At 42.5% G+C, this 20,502-nt stretch overlaps 1 protein-coding gene across 4 annotated transcripts in view; it reads left to right on the forward strand.

Annotated features, from left to right (window-relative positions):
- Slc35f5 (solute carrier family 35, member F5) overlaps positions 1-16,033 on the forward strand; it is a 35,307-nt gene extending 19,274 nt beyond the window's left edge. For 2 of the 4 annotated variants that reach the window (NM_001356294.1, NM_028787.5), the window contains exons 11-16: positions 4,652-4,756; positions 5,273-5,432; positions 7,564-7,654; positions 10,010-10,164; positions 11,232-11,328; positions 15,112-16,033. In NM_001356294.1, the coding sequence (NP_001343223.1) occupies positions 4,652-4,756; positions 5,273-5,432; positions 7,564-7,654; positions 10,010-10,164; positions 11,232-11,307 (587 nt within the window). In that variant the 3' untranslated portion in view covers positions 11,308-11,328; positions 15,112-16,033. The remainder of the gene's footprint in view (positions 1-4,651; positions 4,757-5,272; positions 5,433-7,563; positions 7,655-10,009; positions 10,165-11,231; positions 11,329-15,111) is intronic. The other 2 variants (XR_001778392.2, XM_006529912.4) reach the window with 2 other exon arrangements.
- Positions 16,034-20,502: the final 4,469 nt, after the last annotated feature.

Raw genomic sequence — 20,502 nt, forward strand, 5'->3', positions numbered from 1 at the left:
ATTACAGAAATCAAGAGTTAACATTAGCCGGGCGTGGTGGCGCACGCCTTTAATCCCAGCACTCGGGAGGCAGAGGCAGGAGGATTTCTGAGTTTGAGGCCAGCCTGGTGTACAAAGTGAGTTCCAGGACAGCCAGGGCTACACAGAGAAACCCTGTCTTGAAAAACCAAAAAAAAAAAAAAAAAAAAAAGAGTTAACATTACTTACTAACTTTCTCATCTACTTCTGTACCTTTCATAAGCAGTTACTACTATACTGTACACTTAATTTTGATATGAACTATAGACCAATTCTTAACATAGCCATAATTTCCTACAGTGTATTTTAGTGGCCTGGAATCGTTTATTGATTTTTATTTGGTTTTCTTGGTCCCTAATGATCTTTCAGTAGGAGCCCTAATGCAGTCTTATTTATCTTCTATGACTTTGACGATTATGTCAGATTATGTGTGTACAGCTCATTCATCTTGCACAGTGTTTCTCCGTTTGAGTTGGGTTCTGTCTAGAATTCTTTCTAGTTAAATTGATGATGTCCAAATCGGTAGTAATATCATGACAGCAATATTTCCTGATGTGACTGGTGTTGCTGCATTTTCTCCGATGACCCATGGCATTGCTTTAACTTATTGCTAGTGATATAGGTACTAAAATAGTGTCTGTCAGGATATTCCAGGGCAAGGTGACTAATTGTTGAAGTAGTAAGCAGCTTGTGGGAGATACTTGGAGGTTAGAGAAATATCCTGTTGTCATACTTTTTTTTAAAAGAGAGTTGTAAGTATTATTTATTATTTAATCACAAGTCCAATAACTTGCAAACACACTGTACTAAGAATATAGCTTTGCACAAAATGAATGTGGATAGAAAATAAGTCCCTATATCTTCAAAGTAGAGTAAGAAGTCAGACTATAGCTGATTTAATTCCCTAATCTAGGAAGGCCTTCTCTTTTTTAAAAATTCATTTATTTATTTTATATTATTATTATTACTTATTCATTTCACATCCTGATCACTGCCTACCTTTTGGTTACCCCCTGACACAATCCTTTATCCATTCCCCTTCCCCTTCTCTTCTGAGCATGTGGGGAGCCCCCTAGTTGTCCCCCCAACCCTGGCACATCAAGTGTCTGTGAGGCTAGGCTCATCCCCTTCCACTGAGGCCAGACAAGGCAGCCCAGCTAGAAGTACATATCCCAAGTACTGGCAACAGCTTTTGGGATAGCCTCTATTGCAGTTGTCAGGGACCCACATGAAGGTCAGGTTTTACATCTGCTACATATGTGTGAGGAGCCCTAGGTCCAGCTCATGGATGTTCTTTGGTTGGTGTTTCAGTCTCTGAGAGCCCCAAGGTTCCAGGATAGTTGATTCCGTTGGTCTTCCTGTGGCGTTTCCATCCCCTTAGGGGCCATAATCTTTCCTCCTATTCCTCTACAAGAGTCCCCAAGCTCCAGTCACTGTTTGGCTGTGGGTGTCTGTATCTGTCTGAATCAGCTGCTGGGTGGAGCCTCTCAGAGGACAACATCCTGTCTGTAAGCATAACAGGGTGTCATTAATAGTGTTAGGGATTGGTGCTTGCCCATGGGACGGGTCTCAAGTTGGGTGGTTGGTTATTGGTTGGCCATTCCCTCAGTCTCTGCTCCCTCCCTTGTGCCTGCATTTCTTACTTTTATCCACTATTTTTTTTAAATCCACTAGTTTTTACATCTACTTTTGTTCCTTTTCTTAGCAGTCACTATGATAGACAACATTGAATTTTGATCCACTGCCTACATTTAGCAAAACCAAAGGTAACTAGAGCTCAAATTAGTTAACTTCTCTAGATATTTGAAGTTCATGGAATAGAGCAGTGTTTACCAAACTCTTTGTGGTTACTGCCTAGTCACCTGTGCTTTGACCTATATCTCCTCTTTCTGACCCAGAGTCACTTTGTGTATGTAAAACACAATATACATTTGTTTTTTGAGCACAAGATTTTGTTAACAGGCTTTAAAATTTTTGATAATAGGGAATGGAGAGATGGCTTAGTGGTTAAGAGCACCAACTGCTCTTCCGAAGGCCCTGAGCTCAGATCCCAGCAACCACATGGTGGCTCACAACCATCCTTAATGTAATGAGATCTGACGCCCTCTTCTGGTGCATCTGAAGACAGCTACAGTGTACTTACATATAATAAATAAATCTTTAAAAATTTTTTTGATAATAATAGAAATAGACTTAAATATTGTTCTTCTGAGTAGCTTAAACTATTGAGTATGGTTACTTGGCACATTGTTGAATTGTTTTTGAAGGCTTATATAATGGTCATTGAACTCGAGTTAATCAAGACAGAGAATAATTATTCACACACTGTGAGACTCACATTATATTGTACATTTTCAACCAATTATATGCATATATGTTTGTAGTTTGCAAAGAGTTCTTGGTTTAAAATAAAATAGGAGAATTATAAAATAAAGCCACTAGAGAAGAAATTAAAGACATATTTTAACCTTTGCTTGCATATACGGTGTGTTTTTTGTGTACACGTGGGTGTGCATGTGTAACACAAGGCTTGAGTAGAGGTCAGAGGACAACCTCAGGTGCTGGTCCTTGATTTCTTCCATGTTTTCGATGGGCTTTTTTGTTAGTTGTCACTGTGTATGTCTGGCTGCTGGCTTGTAAATGTCCTGGGAGTCTTGTCTTTGTCCCCCATCTCATTGCAGGAGTTCTGGGATTAAAGATGCAGCACCTCTACGTCTGACTTGATGTGGGTCATGGGCATTCAAACTCACTTCCTCAAGCCTGTGGGCTCTGTCCCCAACCCGCAATACTGTATTTAACATTAGTAAAGGTTACATTCTCTAAAGCAGAAGACAAATCAGTGGAGACTTAGCAGAGTAGAAAGTGGTGGCGCACGCCTTTTTTGTTTTTGTTTTTTTTTTAATTAGATATTTTCTTTATTTACATTTCAAATGCTACCCCGAAAGTTCCCTATACCCTCCCCCAACCCTGCTTCCCTACCCACCCATTCCCACTTCTTGGCCCTGGCATTCCCCTGTATTGGGGCATATAAATTTTGCAAGACCAAGGGGCCTCTCTTCCCAAGAATGGCCGACTAGGCCATCCCTCAGCTACATATGCAGCTAGAGGCATGAGCTCTGGGGGTACTGGTTAGTTCATATTGTTGTTCCACCTATAGGATTGCACACCCCTTCAGCTCCTTGGGTACTTTCTCTAGCTCCTCCACTGGGGGTCCTGTGTTCCTGTATTTGCCAGGCACTGGCATAGCCTCACTCAAGACACCTATATCAGGGTCCTTTCAGCAAAATCTTGCTGGCATATGCAATAGTGTCTGGGTTTGGTGGCTGATTATGGGATGGATCCCCAGGTGGGGTAGTCTCTGGATGGTCTATCCTTTCGTCTTAGCTCCAAACTTTGTCTCTGTAACTCCTTCCATGGGTGTTTTGTTCCCTATTGTAAGGAGGAATGAGTATCCACACTTTGGTCTTCATTCTTCTTGATTTTCTTGTGTTTTGCAAATTGTGTCTTGGGTATTCTAAGTTTCTGGGCTAATATCCACTTATCAGGGAGTGCATATCAAGTGACTTCTTTTGTGATTGGGTTACCTCACTAAGGATGATATCCTCCAGATACATCCATTTGTCCAAGATCCCAGCACTTGAGAGGCAGAGGCAGGCAGATTTCTGAGTTCGAGGCCAGCCTGGTCTACAGAGTGAGTTCCAGGACAGCCAGGGCTACACAGAGAAACCCTGTCTCGAAAAAATAAAAACAAAACCAAAAAACAAAACAAAACAAAAAAACAAAAACAAAAAAACACCAAAAAACCCCAAACAAAAACAAAAACAAACAATCGAAAGAAGGAAAGAGAGAGAGAGAGAGAGAGAGAGAGAGAGAGAGAGAGAGAGAGAGAGAGAGAGAGAGAGGGAGGAAGGAAGGAAGGAAGGAAGGAAGGAAGGAAGGAAGGATGGATGGATGCTAGAGGAAGCGGTGGGACCTATGGATGTGGTGGTGGAGAATCTGTGTTCACATGGAAGGATGGAAAGAACAAGGTCACGCAGTGGGTTAGAGGTGGAAAGAAGCACCTGTAAGATTGTACAATAGTGTGTGTGTGTCAAAGGGGTTCAAGGCAGAGCAGCTGTTGCTCACCCTGTGAGCTGCTGGAGGTCGAATGATCCTTTCACAGAGGTCACTGAGACTTCAGAGGTCAGAAAATACAGATATTTACATTATGACTTATAACTAGCAAAATTACAGTTATGAAGTATCAACAAAGTGGATTTATGTTTGGAGGTCACCACAGCATGAGGAACTGTGTTAGGAAGGTTAAGAATCAGTGATGTAGAGAAAAAAGGAAGTGTGTGCTTCAAAATAAAGACAAACTCTTACTTACCTGACTTTCACTGTTAGAATTTGTGTGGTTATTTGGTTAGGTCTCCAAGGCAAATGCTTTTGCTTATATTGGTTAATCCATTCAGTCCCTTCCTACCCTGCTGGAGGATCTGGATGGAATGAGTTAGTTTTGGTTTTCCATTTGTGCGTGCTCATTTCTTTACTTAGTATCAGTGTATTATCAGACTCTCAGTGTATGTAGTAGGATATGTTGAATGAGTTCTGAATGGAGGCAACAGTTTAAATCGTGCGTTGGTTTTTACAGGTTCCATTTGGTCCCTTGCTGGAGCTATGTTCTATGCTGTCTACATTGTGATGATCAAGAGAAAGGTAGACAGAGAAGATAAATTGGATATTCCAATGTTCTTTGGCAAGTACATGTTTAATCTTTTAGGCTATTTACTTGACATTATAAATCCATAGGTCATTCTTTGAGAGAATATGGAGGCATTTTTTTTCTCCTCCACATGATTTTATTTTATTTTTCTAATATTATGGATTCCAGGCTCTCTCACTGAGCTTTCTGGAGCTCACAATTCAGCCAGACTAACTGGCTAGTGGGTCCTAGGGAGCCATGCCTGCATGTCCACAGAGATGAGCGTGCCAGTGTGCAGCGAGGGCCTGCTGAGGATTCCACTCTGGCTTGAGCAGCAGGCATTTTACTGGCCGAGCTGGCTCCCCAGCCAAGCTGCAGTTACCAGTTACCAGTGCTTGGTGTGGTATTTTCCTGCTATTGATCTGTTTGTAGAAACTGATAGTCAACCAACACCTCCTCCAATTAAGCAACTCACTGAAGCCCCTTGGGGGCTCTCATGTTTCTCATAGTGTTGCTAAGTTTGGAAAATTGAAGTCAGTCATGATTTTAACTTGTCTCTTTTCTCCTCAGGTTTTGTAGGTCTGTTTAATCTGCTGCTCCTATGGCCAGGGTTCTTCTTACTGCATTATACTGGCTTTGAGGACTTTGAGTTTCCCAACAAAGTGGTACTGTTGTGTATCATTATCAACGGCCTCATCGGAACAGTTCTGTCCGAGTTTCTGTGGTTATGGTAGGCTATGTTATTTCTCCTGCAGTTCATTGTCAGTGTGCTGACTTTTGAGTAGTTTGGACATTTCTGGGTCTTTGGAGTTCTGATGGTCCATTCTGTGCACTTCCTTTCCACATACATACTTGTAATTGAATATATTTACTCTAATAGAGCACGAATGGACTTTGATTTTAATTTTTGTGGGCCCATTGCAAAGAGGACACATAGAAAGAAGCTCAAAAGTGTCTGTTTAATAAATGAATGAATACAAATATGTGAATGAATACTCTGTTCCCTCCTGCCGCTGTGAGAAAACACTGACCAGAAGTGACCTAGGGCAGGTTGCAGCCCAACACTAAGGAAGTTGGAGCAGGACCTTAACATTAATCATCAGTTAAGACAATATTGTAACAGCCACGACACAGGTCAGTCAGTCCAATTTAGACTCTAAGCCAGCAGTTCTCAACCCTTTCAGGATCAAATGACCCTTTTACAGGAATCACATATCAGATATCCTGCATGTTAGCTATTTACACTACATTTCATAACCATAGCGAATTACAGTTATCAAGTTATCAACGACATAATTTTATGGTTGGGGTCACTACAATATGAGAAACTATGTTAAGGGTCATAGCAGTAGGCAGGTTGAGAACCCGTGCTTTAGGCTGTATTAAATTGACCGCAGAAGCTAAGCAGGACAATACAAATCATTTAAATTGGTAAAAATGCTTTCAAGGTTTTGGTTGACATGTATGGAACTGTCAAAAAATAAAAGATTTTTATTTTTAAAATGCAGATTTGGAGGCTAGGATGATGGCTCAGTTGATAAGTTCTTGCTGCATACATGAGGGTCTGAGTTTGGATCTCTAGGCAGAGTGGCATGCATCTCTAACACTAAAATGGGAGCACAGAGATGGAGTCAGCCATGGAACCTGCTGGCCAGCTAGCTTAGCTGAGCCCGTGAGCTCTAGGTTCATTGAGAGAACTTGTCTGGAAAATAGGTGAAGAGGGAAACGGAATGAATGGTGACCTCTGGCTTACATGTGCACACGTGTGTACATGCCCTATAAAGAGTAGTAGTATACCAATGAAAGTTGCTGTGGAGGAATGGACATCCAGACATAGAAGCTGGGAGTGCCAATGTGAATTCCTGGATTCTTAGTGGACTCTGGGATTGCTTACTTAGGGAGGAGCGTGGGCATATTTGGTTGTTCAAGGGATTTTTTTGTTGTTAAGTTTATATTCAATACACTGCAAATTAATGAACCAGATCTGGAAATCATGAATGAATTAACTTGGGATGATAGCATATGTTACAATTTTTTCTCTTTTAATGACAGTAGGTTTGAGCTCAGCATCCCATATGGAGTTTGTGAGACTTCCATTATAGTCTTAGTCTTAGTGCTGTTTCTCAGATTGAAGATTTAAGAGGTGGGCCTTGTGGTACAAGCTTATCAGTTTCTTAAAGTTGATGTGTGATTTCAATTTTAACAGTGCTGTTTTGGAAGCTGGAGAGATGTCTCTGTATTTAAGAGTGCGTACTGGTCTTGCAGAGGACATGAATTCAGTTCCCAGCACTCAATGCCTGTAACTCCAGCTTCAGAGGGATCCCACATCCTCTTCTGGTCCCTAAGGATACTGCATTCACATGTAAAAACGCACACATATACACATAATTTAAAATTTATTTTTTAATCTAAAGAAAGATAATGTGGTTTTGTTAGGTATTAGCACAAAACTAAAAACCCTGCTCAGTAATTGAAATATGAACTATATATCCAAAGTTGAATAATACATGCAAGCATATCTCATAAATAGTATAAAGCACCCAGAAGACATTATAATTCCATGTTTGTGTTTTTTTGGGGGGTGGGGTTTCTCTGTGTATCCCTGGCTGTCCTGGAACTCACTTTGTAGACCAGGCTGGCCTCGAATTGAGAAATCCGCCTGCCTCTGCCTCCCAAATGCTGGGATTAAAGGTGTGCGCCACCACGCCCGGCTTCACGTTTGTGTTTTTAATAGTCAAGGACAAGCTTTGGAGTTGTTTTAGTCGTGTTACGGTATAGGACACGAAATGTTGGCTAAGTTCGCTCAGTGGAATTCTCTTATGTTTTCAAGGTAGAAGTTATGCTTCCTTTCTTCTTTTCAGGGGCTGCTTTCTTACCTCGTCGTTGATAGGCACACTTGCACTAAGCCTTACGATACCTCTCTCCATCATAGCCGACATGTGCATGCAAAAGGTAGGTTCATGAGATACTGCAGGATGGAACTAAGGAGAGCTAGTGATAGTTAAGGGGTATGTCAGTACTAAGGGAGGCAGACGTGGACAGCGCCTGATGCCTCTCTCCCTAAGAGAGACTCTGGTACATAGAAACAATAGTAGGAGCTGAGGAGGGGGCTTCACAAACTTGAGGGCTGAGCTTGATCCCCAGAATCTATGTGAAAAAACTGCTGGGAGTATTGTTGCATGCTTGCAATGCTGGGGAAAGTTGGTGCAAGAGAAGTCCTGGGGCTCCCTGACCAGCCCACCTAGCCTCAGGGAGAGTCTGAGGTCAGTAACAGCATCCGAGGAAAGACAGCCGCTGACCTCTGGCATCTACAGCCATGGGCATACCCTGTACCCAAGTACACCCACACCACACCACACCACAGCCATGACTTAGCAGTTGTTTTCTTTTCTTTTCTGGCCTCTCCCTCCAAAGTTCTGGAATTAAAGGCATGTGACTCCATATCCTGTGGAAAAGGTTTCTTTCGTGCTTCTAAGGGTGGTGGAAGAGAGAGGTATACCTTTGCCTAAAGCTGTGAGGAAGACAGCCACTTAACTCTGATTTGGATTTTGAATATTTTAAGTCATAAGTAATCATAGTGTACATGCATGTGCTACATTGATACAATTTGAAAAGGGAAATATTTGAAAGTTACAAGGTTTATAGTATGTTCTGATAGCCTTATTTTAATGCTATTTTTCTTTAGGTCCTTGTATAGCTCAAGGATAAAGGCAAAATACTCTTTGTGATGTGTATATTCATTATTTAAAAACCATACTGTAGAGCTAGAGAGAGATGGCTTAATGAGACGAGCACTTGCTGCTCTTACAGAGGATTTGGGTTCAGTTTCTATCAGGCAGTTTACAAGCAGCTCCAGGAGACCTAACACCCTCCACTGGCCTCTACCAGCAACTGTACATCTCTACACTCAGGAGCACACATATACACACACTAAATAAATCAGTTGCAGAACAGTTCTGTGCTGATATTCCTAGGTTATTAGATGTTCTGGTAACCATTCAAAAATGTTTCAGCGCATCAATACTGCAATGTCTAAATGCAGGCTTCTTAGTTCTCGTGACGAGTGTTCCTGGGTGAGTGTTCCGTGGTCACTTAACCTCTGTGTGTGTATACTGTGCAAAAGAGGCTGCGTATTAAACGCTGTTGGAGGGTTAGGTTTTGTGTTTTCTTTGAAAGCCTTCACCAAACACATCAGTCTCATGAAACTCTTCTGTTTTAATGGTGGTGGTAAATGGGCCAGCACGTGTTTTCCAGCACAGGGAGTTTTGCCTGTGAAAACTCTCCTTTATTTCCTTTCTTTTCTGTGCATGTGTGTGTTTGTATGAGCACATATGTGCACATGTGTGTGTACTCATGTGGAGGCAAAAGGATAGAATTGAGTGTTGTTTCTAAGGTGCTATGCAACTATTTTGAGACAGTCTCTACCAGGACCCTGGGCCTTTCTAAGTAGACTAATTGGCCAGTGGGGTTGAGAGATCCTTGGGTCTCCACTGCCCAGTGCTAGGGAAAGTGTGCACTACCTTGCCCAAGATTTTTATTTGGGTTTTTGGGCTCTCCAGAATTTTTATTAAGATTCTAGGGATCAAATTTAATTCTTCATGCTCATGAGTCAAACACTTTTTTGAGCCATCTCTTTTATTCCCTATCTTTCTTTACAACTCTCAGAAGAGGACAAACACATCTTCCTTATTTAGCAAATGGAGTGGCTATTGCCTTTTGTACACCAGATCACCAGTGTGTCCCTCATCAACATCAGAACTCAGAGCAGGCTGCTTAGAAAGGCATTTTGGATACTTTAGTTGGATCTACACTCTAAAGTTGTCTTAAACAGTTTCACTTGGTATTAACATTAAGAACTATAATGTAACACTGTGTTAGCACAGCTGTAACATACACAATGTTTATTTTCAAATGTGAAATTTTGAAGATGGTGTGGGAAATTGAGGAAGAAAACTCCATTTGTGATTGGGGATGGCCATGCATGACATTGGAAATGAGCATCACCTGGTGTTTGACCCAGAAACTCCATTGGTGGATACTCCCCTTCTCTGGGCAGCATGCCCAGTAACTATTGGCATACCTGTGTTGCTTTCCTTTTGCCCATCTTTCCTTTTAGAGCATTAAGTATTGCTATTGGTTATTTAGGCAAATAGAATTGTAAATTAATATCCTGAATCCTCTTACATAGTAATACTTTATAGCATATTATCAGTCTTTATCCTGTCTTCTTTGTATTTTAATGTACATTGAAGGTAAAAAATTGCCTTAATGATAATTTTGAGGTTTTATTTTAATCTTTTGTTTTAGGTGCAGTTTTCTTGGTTATTTTTTGCAGGCGCTATCCCTGTATTTTTTTCATTTTTTATTGTTACTCTCCTGTGCCATTATAATAATTGGGATCCTGTGATGGTAGGAGTCAGAAGAGTTTTTGCCTTTATATGCAGAAAACATCGAATTCAGAGGTATGTTTTATCCCATAATGTTTTTAAGCTTGTGTGTGTTTGTGTTTATTCATTCATTTGTGTCTGCATGAACCTACATGTGTGTATACATGCATGAGCAGGGACCAGAGGCCAATGTCAAATGTCTTCCCTAATCACACTCCACCTTAGTTTTTAGTGTTGTACTGGTACTGGCCAGTTTGGGTAGCCTGGACCAACCTGACTCTGCTGGCTGGCAGTGAGCCCCAGGGATCCATCTGTCTTGCCTTGACTTTTTTATGTGGGTTAGGGGAGATTGACTTTATGTCCTTATGCTTTGGGGCAAGTACTTTCCAACCAAGCCATCACCAGCCCTTGGTTTTATTTTTTGTTTGTTTAGTTTTTTGAGCTATAATTTTACTTGGTAACCCCGGCTGGCCCTGAACTCTTCTTGGTATTCTTGCCTTAGCCTATTGCGCATTAGGATCACAACACAGATCTTCTGTGTTTGCGTCTGGGTGTAGCTGTGCTGTTCTGTAACCTCAGCAGCTCAGGAAGATCAGTAGGATTCCGAGATTGGAGCCAGCTTGGGCTACAGAGGGAGAGCGAGCCTGTCTCAAAGACAACAGTGATGGGTTAGCTCAGTGAGTGGAGAATTACTACAGTGGCTTTAGGGATTTTGCCAGAAATTCTTGAAAGAATAAATTATATAATTCATATTGTATAAAGAGAAAAATATTCTTTTGGAGCCGTACGATAATGAAATAATTTCTCTACTGCTAATTTTTAGAAAGGAAATGTCTTGGTTCACAGATAAAACAAGAGTACTTATTGATGGTCTACAGTTAATCTAAATGTAGAAAACTGATTTGGGTGCAGTTCATAATAGAATATGTTAGCACTGTCTTATATCTCTCTTCTAAGTTTTTTTTTCTTTTTTCTTTTCTTAAGAGAGAACACCTTTGAACTGTGCTTCAAAAACATGAGGGAAACGATTGGTTCTACCACTAACTGTATAGTGACCTCCTAGCTTTAGATAGGGTAGTGGGACATTTCTGAGGTTTCTTTTTAGTTCTAAAGCTTTGTTAACTGTTGCCTTTTTTCTTTAGAGTTCCAGAAGACAGTGAACAGTGCGAGAGCCTCATTTCTATGCACAGCGTTTCTCAAGAGGATGGAGCTACTTAGCTGCTGTGGTCTGCAGTCCAGGTGTGTATTTGAACCAGCACCAGTGTTTCGTGGTGTTCTTATTCTTGAGATGTCCAAATGTGGGGCAGGCCTCCCTCCCTCCCTCCTTCCCTCCCTCCCTCCCTCTCTCCCTCCCTCCCTCTCTCCTTCCCTCCCTCCCTTCTTCTCACTCTCACCCTTCCTCCTTCTCTTTTTCCCTTCCTCTCTTCCTTCCTTTTTCCTTTTTTGAGACAAGATCTCTCTATGTAGCCTTGGCTGGGCTGGAACTTGCTGTGTAGACCACACTAACCCAAAGCTAAAGAGTTCTACCTGCCTCCTACATCTAGCATGTTGAGATTAAAGGTCGGCCACACCACACCCTATGCCTGCCAGACATTTTCTCGAATGTGTTGCTTGAGGTGGCTAAAGGTGCTCTAGTCTCTGGAGTCAAAGCGCTTGGGTTCCAGGTCTCCAGGTTCTTCCATAGCTGGCTCAGTGATGCTTTGGGAGCTTCTTGGTATCTTTGAGCCTGTTTCCTTGTTTGGGAAATGCATTATAATAAAACCATCTTACAGGTATTGAGTTCAAAGTATCACAATGGTTCCTTTTTCAAATTACATAGTCAGTGAGTTCTAAGTCATTTTGTCTGTGTATGTGCACGCATGCACACATGCGTTCCCCCATGTGCATGGATATGTTCATGAGTTCATGTATGTGGCCTCTGGCTAGAGGTTGACATCTGTTGTCTTCCTTTATTACTCTTAACTTTATGTTTGAGAGTCTCTCACTGAATCTGGAGCTCAGTGGTTAACTAGCCTGGCTGGCCAGCAAGTCCCAGGGATCCTCTGGCTCCATCTCCCAGCCCTGGGATTGCAGGTGTGTGTCGCTGGGCCTGGCTTCTTATGTGGATGCCTGGGATCTATGCTCGGGGCCGCATGCTTTAGCAGCAAACACTTCACCAGCTGAGTCATCTCTCCAGCCTCATATCCCACTCTTCTTTATGCTAGATCATTTTATCTAATTATGTACTTTAGAAAAACATTTTTTCTCATTATAAAACTAAGAAAAATAAAATACTTTAGAGTGAATCACATCTTCTCTTCCTGCTCCCTTCTGTGTGTGTACATGACTATGTGTATATGTGTGTGTGTATATTTTATATGAGTGGTAGTGAGCCACTTTTGTTAATGTTTCAGAATCATTTTCCTACTTTAATTTTTAAAGAATTAGTGCCCTTTATATTTCTTAAAAGACTTAAGAGCATACATGACAGATTTTAGCTGACTAGCAGTCTTGGTCAGCATCTCTTTGGTAGGTACAAATCCAATTTTATTATTTAGAATAGGAAGCTCCAGTAAGTTCCTGGAATGCTGGAAATCCCGTCCTTTTATTTTGGGATATCCCCAGACACTTCCTGCTGAAATGGTTCATGATTGTGTCTGGACTTCCCCCCCACCACAACATCCTGCAGCTCTTCCAGCTTCTAGCAATTGCTTGGGCCTTATGGCCTAGTTATTATCTGCAAAGTAAATTCACCCCTAGAGCTACTTTTCTTGACTTTCTGTGGTTGTATCTTTGCACACAGTCTGAGGTATACCTGTGCAGAGCTAAACAAAGTAGCCTCCCCTCCCTTGGCGACTCTACTCACCCCCAGGAAATCGCATGGGGCCCACAATACAGCTGGGAACATGTGGGCCACCAGCCTGTGGGCTTGCGCCTAGGTACTGTACAAATAAATAACTGATTCTTTTTCCAAGACTTTCTTGTTAGCAAATATTAGTCACATGTAATAATGCATTTCATGGTGGCATTTTCATACATGTATGTAAGGCATTTGGATCATATCTGTTCCTTATTACTCTTTCTTGTCTCTCTTCACTCCTTCTGAGCCTCATCCTCTTCCAAATTGGTGTCCTTCAATTTTGTATGCTCCTCCCTCCCCACCCCCACTCCCATGTGTGTGTGTGTGTGTGTGTGTTTACTTTTCTTACAGGAACACTGGGGCGGGGGCGGGGGAGTTACTTTGAGAAGAGCATGAGCAACCTCCCTGTGGCTTCAGCACTGAAGAAAACATCTCTCCCTTCCTTAGCAACCTGTAGATCCCCAGGAAGGAGTGGAATCAAACCTTAACTGCCTGTGAACTTGCCTGTCTCTTTATAGATCATTCTCCCATTTCTTTGCTTGTCTGTCAAGCTTTAGGCATTCCAGGTGACAAAACTTTTCACTAAGACAGATGAGGATCTCTGCTCCCACCCCACATGCTTGCCTCTCAATTGCATGTCATTCTAGCCAGAATGGAGAGGCCAGTCTCCATCATCTGATAGAGCATGATAACACTTGTCATAAACCCAGCATTCGGGAGGCAGATGCAGGAAGAGTTGAGGGTCATCCTTCACCACATAGTGAGTTTGAGGCCAGCCTGGCTACTTGACACTTTATTTCAAAGGAAGAAAAAACACCGGCAACAAAACAAATAGAACTTTCTTTCTCACCACTTTTGTATAGTTGCTGCATAATTTTGGATAGATCTATATTCTGTGTTTATATTTTTATGATTAAATAAGATATGACCACATCATTAAAACCCTACCTGATATTTTCTCTAGAACTTCTCTTGCTACTGTGTTTAGAGAATAAACTTATAACTTCTTCTGTTGTATAAAATACAGGAAACCTATCCGACTGCATAGCTAACATTCTGTGTGCTGTGAACCAGATTCCTGCTTTCTGCTGCTCCCTTCCCACTTTCTGACTGAAACACTTAGTTCTATTTCTTTACGGACACTAAGACTTGATTGCTGTTGCTTGATCTTCTCTTTTTCACTTAGTTTCCTTCTAGGAATACTTGCTCTTTATTGTCTGCTGACTTTTTAGTGAGGTGTGGGAAACAGCTATGCTGTGTTTCAATTAAAAATAACGGGGCTAGAGAGAAGGCTCAGGAGCTGAGAGTGCATGGGCTTCTTTCAAAGATTCTGAGCTTGGTTCACACATATCAGGCAGCTCACAACTGCTTGCAACTGCAGTTGCAGGGGTCCCATGTCCTTCCTGGCCTCCTCGGGCACTGCATTCATGTGTACACACCCAGAGAGAGACACACAGACAGAAATAAAAATCTTTACATTATAAATGAGTGTAAACATAGTTATTTACAGCTTCTTAGTGCCGCTGCATTATTATAGGCTGTCTTTCCATGGAGTGCTTGTGGTTATTCTCAGAGTCACAGTCAAGCCCACCTCACCCAGGTTCAGTTTCAGTAGCTGGAAAAATGAGACAGAGAAAGTAGAGATTGAGAAGACTGGAGGAGGTGGAGCATCATTGAGTGGCCTAGAGTAGAACTGGCTGGGAGGAGGCGTTGCCCTATAGAGCACAGTAGAAAATGCCAGAATAAAACTAAGTTCTGAACACAGTTCTCACATAATGGGGTGGTCAGACCTGCCATTGCCATGAAACTTACCCTGAGTTCCTAATGTTTTTTTACATTTATTTACTTGATATGTGTGTGTGTGTGTGTATGTGTGTGTGTACATGTGCATACTACCACAGTATGGTTAGGAGGTCAGAGTGTAATTTGAGGGTCTTGGATCTCCTTTCACATGTGAGTTTCAGGAAGTGAACTCAAGTCATCGGACTTATCAGCAAGCCCCCTTTTCCCCAGAGCCATTTTGTTGGCCCTGTCCTGAATTCTAACTCAAGTTCAAGCACCAATTACTTGAATAAATATGTGTGTTGTGTGTAATGGGTATTTTGACTTCTCAGACTCCACAGTATAGAAATTAAGATGATGTAAATGATTAATAACCATTTTCTGTATCCTTTTATTTTTAGCTTAATGGAACATTGTACAGTGAAGAGACGACCTGGCAAGTTCTTTGTAGACGTGTTTCAGTGCCTCGTCTGAACAGGAGCCGTTTCACTTCTTTGAAACTCTACATTTTCCACACGTCTGCTTCATTTTCAAAATGAAGGATGTTTCCCGTAGGTTTTGTGCAGTCCAGTTGCCCTAAAGGACCAACCTGCCTTACGTATCAGTTTAGTTCCTGAAATCAGTGGAACTATTCAAGGGACGGAACTCCTCTGGAGACTCTGTTTAAACATACTTTTCAGTTCCCGAGAGACCACCTAAGTAAGATGACATTTCTGACAGGCGGGTGCCAGTCTGCACTGCCCGCAGTGAGTGCAGGTTCTGTTTTTGAGTTTGGTAGTTTGCAAAGTGAGTACACTGAAGAAACGTTAGTTAGTGGGGCAATACATTCATGCAAGGTTGGTGGCGCCTTAGAGATGGGCGAGTGTCTGAGAAGACCTGCTCGGAGCACACTGCACTCTTTGATCCTCCCTGGTGTCTGGTGCCTTCTATCTTAAAAAACATGACAAGTCATAACAGTTTTAAAGGGAAGACTTGTAAACTGGAAAATCATGTATTTCTAAAGGCTGTGTACCTATAAATTAGTTGAGAAAGCTCTGTTTCATTTAGAGTTTTAAAGGAATATTCTCTCTTCAATTAAGGAATTTTCATAATGGAATGGTTTAAATTGAAGTGATAAAGAATATTATTAGAATAAAATGTTTGTATATGTATTTGTGTATTAAAGATGTATTGAGTAATTTTGTATTTTTTACATATAAATGTGCTAAATTACTCTAAAACTGGGTGCTGCTTCCTTAAGTAATCTTACTTTTCCTAAGTAAATTTAAATGCTTAAAATAAAAAAAAAAAAAAGAAAGGCAAGGAAAAACTCTGCTTAAGCGATGACATTTGATTTCTTTTGTCCTATCATTATTACATCGTGAGGCTGGGAGTTATCTCAGTTGGTAGAGAGCTTGCCTGATACAGCTGAAGCCCTGCTTCCATTCTCAGCTTGCGTAAACCAAGGGCAACAGGTGTATTACACTTGTAATCCCAGTACTCAGGAGGCAGGGGCAGAGGGGCGCAGAGAGGGGCAGAGAGGGCCAGAGAGGGCCAGAGAGGGCCAGAGAGGGGCAGAGAGAGGCAGAGAGGCAGAGGCAGAGGGATCAGGACTTCAACAGCATGCATCCTACCTAGAGAATATAAGGCCAGCCTTGGAGAGTGAGATATGGATCCAAAAATGACAAAATACTCCCAACTGTGACTCCTCAATTGAGACCTTGGGCACACTGGGCAGTGTGTGTGCTGGAAGAGCTCCTATCAGTGAGCTCCTTCTGAGGACTCTGGCTCCTGCTCAGTCAGAATTAATTCCTGTTTCAAGCTAAGTAACAATTATTCTCTGAATCTCTTAATGAATCTCAGTTTAGAAATTCCCTTTTCAGAGTTCCACTTTATCCTGTTCACATTCTTAAAATTGGTCTGCTGTTACCCTGAATCTAAAAATCTAGCTATCTTTTTGCTTAGTTCTGAGACCTCTGGGTTATATTAATTTAAATATCAGACAGCTGTGTTTCTTACTTGGGGCCACCAGAAATTCTTATGCTAAAACTAATGCTGGTTAGTGGGGTGAAAGCCATACGAAGGAAGTAAAGGCTGAGGAGATGTCTCAGCAAAGTGCTTGCCTTGCTAATAAGCATGTGGGTTTGAGTGCATCTCCAGAACAGATATAAAAATAGCCCTGAGTGGAGTTGATGGAGACAGGAGGACCCCTGGAGCTTGCTGGCCTGGTTAGTAAGGTAGGAAGACCCTGACTCAAAAAGCACTTTGTTGTGCCAGGGCCATGACTCCGATTACTGCACAAGCCTGAGGATCAGACTTTGATCCCAAGAACCTGGATAAAACAGCCTGGTGTGGAGATCTGCCTCTAATCCTAGCACTCCTGTGCTGAGGTGGGAGGTAAAGACAGAAGACTTGCCGGGAAGCTGCAAGTCTAAAGTATCTAGTGCAGCCGAGTTAGCAAGGTGCGGGGTAGCAAGCAACTTCTGAGGCGTGTTCTCTGATCAGCACACATAGTCTGGCTTGTGTGGGTCTGTACACATAAAAAAAATTAAAACACAAACAAGATATTCAGTGCCTGAGGAATGGCAGTTGATAGTGGCCTCTCACCTACACACATTCCTCACATGTACACACATACCCTCAAGGCAGACATGAATACATGCACACACACACACACACACACACACACACACACACACACACACAGAGAGAGAGAGACACACTGTGGATTTCTGAGGAATCTTTTAGAACTTATGTGAAGAAGCCTGTCAACTGCTCAAAGACTAATTCTGACTGGTTATTATCTCTACCTGTAGTTTTCTGGGTTTTGCTATCACAGTTTACATAGATCTTCAGCAGTTTCCAGGGTGAAATGATTGAGACCATGGGAGCAAAACTCAACTGTCAGATGCTGATCTAAATACAGTGGGCAGAGTGGGTGGGCTCGTGTCTCACCTGGGATTTAGAGACTGAGGGCTAAGCCTCAGCTACCATGAGGGATGGCTCTGCAGCAGGTCCCTAGAAGGAAGCACCACTGGACTGGTGAATATTGGGGTGAATCACTGCCCCCTTTCTCCCTTATCTGCCATCTTCCCCTCAAGTTTTTTTTTGGGGGGAGTGATTTATTATTTTTAAAATTGATTTATTCTGGGTCATTTTATATATGTTTATAAGCTATCATTCTCATCTTCCTCTCCCTCTTACTCTCCTCTTAACCCCACCAACCCACCTTCCCACGCCATCCTTCTACCGAGTTCCTATCTCCCTGTGAGGTTTTTTGCTTCATGAGCCACTGTGAAGCTCTCTACTGACTCACAAGTAACAAGTAACTTCTCAGTGGCTACGTCACTAATGACAGTGACTTTATTTTCCCTAGCAGCCCTCTACCGCTACGAGCTCCCCCACCCGGTGGAATAGGGCCCCAGGAGCCCCTATCCAATCTAGGACGACAGTAGAACCTTCTCAGTAGGGCTTAGGTCCCCATCCAAATGCTATTGAATAGCTTTACAGCAACAGGTGGGTTCCCTTTGGTGGAGACAGCCTCCAATGCAGCCAGAGTAGTTAGTCTCCCCCTTAATGGTCACGTCCTTATACTCCGGCGGGCATATTGCTTGGCAGGTCTGTTTGTAGCACATAGGGTCCACAGCTGAGTAAGCCTGCTGATGACTTTTCTCCCCAGAGCTCGCATAGCACATGCAGTACTATGAAAGCTAGCCAGCAGGAAGGAGGCTTTCTGCTTAGTTCCAGCAGGATTTCCTCCAAAGTGTGCGGACTGTTCAGCAGTAGGATCTTCACATCTTCTTCAGGTGGGAAGTATATGGCCCATGATGAGCTTTTCAAATACATCTTGCTGAGCTCTAACATTAGACAGTGGCCAGAGGAGCCTCCCTGGCTCAGCTTCAGACCACCAGTGTCACTCAGCAGCCACTTCTTCTGGTTTCTGCTTCGATGGCGATGCCACCTCCCATCCTGGGCACTTGTAAAGACTCCACATTTGGATAGGCCATCTCCATAGATTGTAGGTACTCTGGAATGCCAGGCCAATAGTGTATGTGACAGAACCCACACCTTTCTCTGGTTCAGTTCTGTTGTGGCCGGCCTAGCTGTTGACAAGAAGGTGGTTATGACTCCAACCCTGATGGCCCATGACTTCTGGACTAATATGTAATATGTAATATGTAATGTGGTCTTAACTGAGGTCAGGATGTCTGAAGAACCTACTCTTTCCTGCTTCCTGCTTCAAATGGAAGCAGCCCATTTTTCTTATGAGGATATGTATATATCTGTGTATATATATATGCACATGAGTGCAGTGCTTTTGGTCCAAAAGAAAATGTTGATTTCCCTGGAGCTGGAGTTATAGGTGGTTGTGAGCCACTCAGTGTGGGTGCTGAGAACTGGACTTGGTTCTTTGTTGGAGGAGTATGTGCTGAGCTGTCATCTCTCCAACTAAAGGTGTCTATGCTGTGGCCTCCTCCTCTAAGGCCCACCCCCTGCTTCCTCATTGCCTCCTTATTCCTCTTCTTTGGCCACCTCTTTCTTCCCCTCTTGTTCTCTTTGTTGTTTCGAGGTGGTCTTATTACCAAGGTAGCCCCAGACTCACTGTCTAGTTAATTCTGTCCTTGGAATTCCTAATTTTCCTGCCTCCGTTTCCAAAGTTCTGGAATTACAGGTGTGTGCTTGGACTCTGATTTACATTTTAGGACTTGTCTCAAAAAATAAAATGCTGGAAGTTGGGTACTGTGGTCTGTATACCACCTACTAGGGAGACAAGAAGTAGGATCATTTGAATCCTGGAGTTGGGAGCTGGTATAACATAGCAAGACTCTATTTCACTAGTTTGCTATTATGTTGTTGCAATAAAGCATTCTTACCAAAAGCAACTTGGGGGGAGAAGGGAGTTTATTTCTGTTTATAGGTCACAGTCCATCATAGAAGGAAGTAAGGGAAGGGGCTCAAGGCAGGATCCCAGAGGCAGGAACTGAAGCAGAATCCATAGCTGCTTACTGGCTTTCTCCCAGGTTCATACAGCATAAGTCCATTGAGTAAGGACTTTACCACTCACAGTGATGTAGAGGAATTTTAATTCAGCAACATGGCTACTCTAGCAAGGGATCACATTCTTAAAAATCTGTATGTTCGGGCTGGAATACACACACACCTTTAATTCCAAGCATTAGGTAAGGTTAGTTGGTAGAAGGAAGCAGTCATGTTTGAAACTGATGTCTAATTGAGGGGCAGACAAAGTGGTAAGTCATAGAAAGATTTGACAGAATGAGTCAGAGATAGGATATGCCCAACTCTCATGAGACTAGCACAGGAAAGAGGGACTGTTTAAGAGCAGCACAGGGAGATAAGTCAGTCAGCTGAGAGCCAGTACAGTGAGTGCGGTGCAGTGCAGTGCAGTACAGTGGAGTTGAGTTCCTTTGTGAGTCCATGCAGTTCAGGGCAGGTCAGCAGAGGCACTTGTACCAGAGAATGAGAAGGAGCCAGACGGTTAGAGCAAATCGCCAGAGTTAGTTTGAGGCCAAGCAGAGCAATTCAGTGAGAAGCTGAGAGAAGCCAGATTGAATCAGTCAGCTTAGAGATGAGTTTGAACCATCCAGCCAGAGTTCAGAAAGAACTAGAAAGGGTGAGCTTATTCAGCTGTAAGCCTCCAAGATGACAGTTTCGTCAGGAGAATAAAAGATATTTTTTGCACAGTGGACTGGGCCCTCCAATCAATTAGCAATCAAGAAAATATAGCACAGACCAGCCTGATAGAGGTCCTTCTTTAGTTGAGGGTCCCTCGTCCCAGGTTTGTCAAGCTGCCA

This window comes from Mus musculus, chromosome 1, assembly GCF_000001635.26.
Source record: "Mus musculus strain C57BL/6J chromosome 1, GRCm38.p6 C57BL/6J".
NCBI classification, from domain to species: domain Eukaryota; kingdom Metazoa; phylum Chordata; class Mammalia; order Rodentia; family Muridae; genus Mus; species Mus musculus.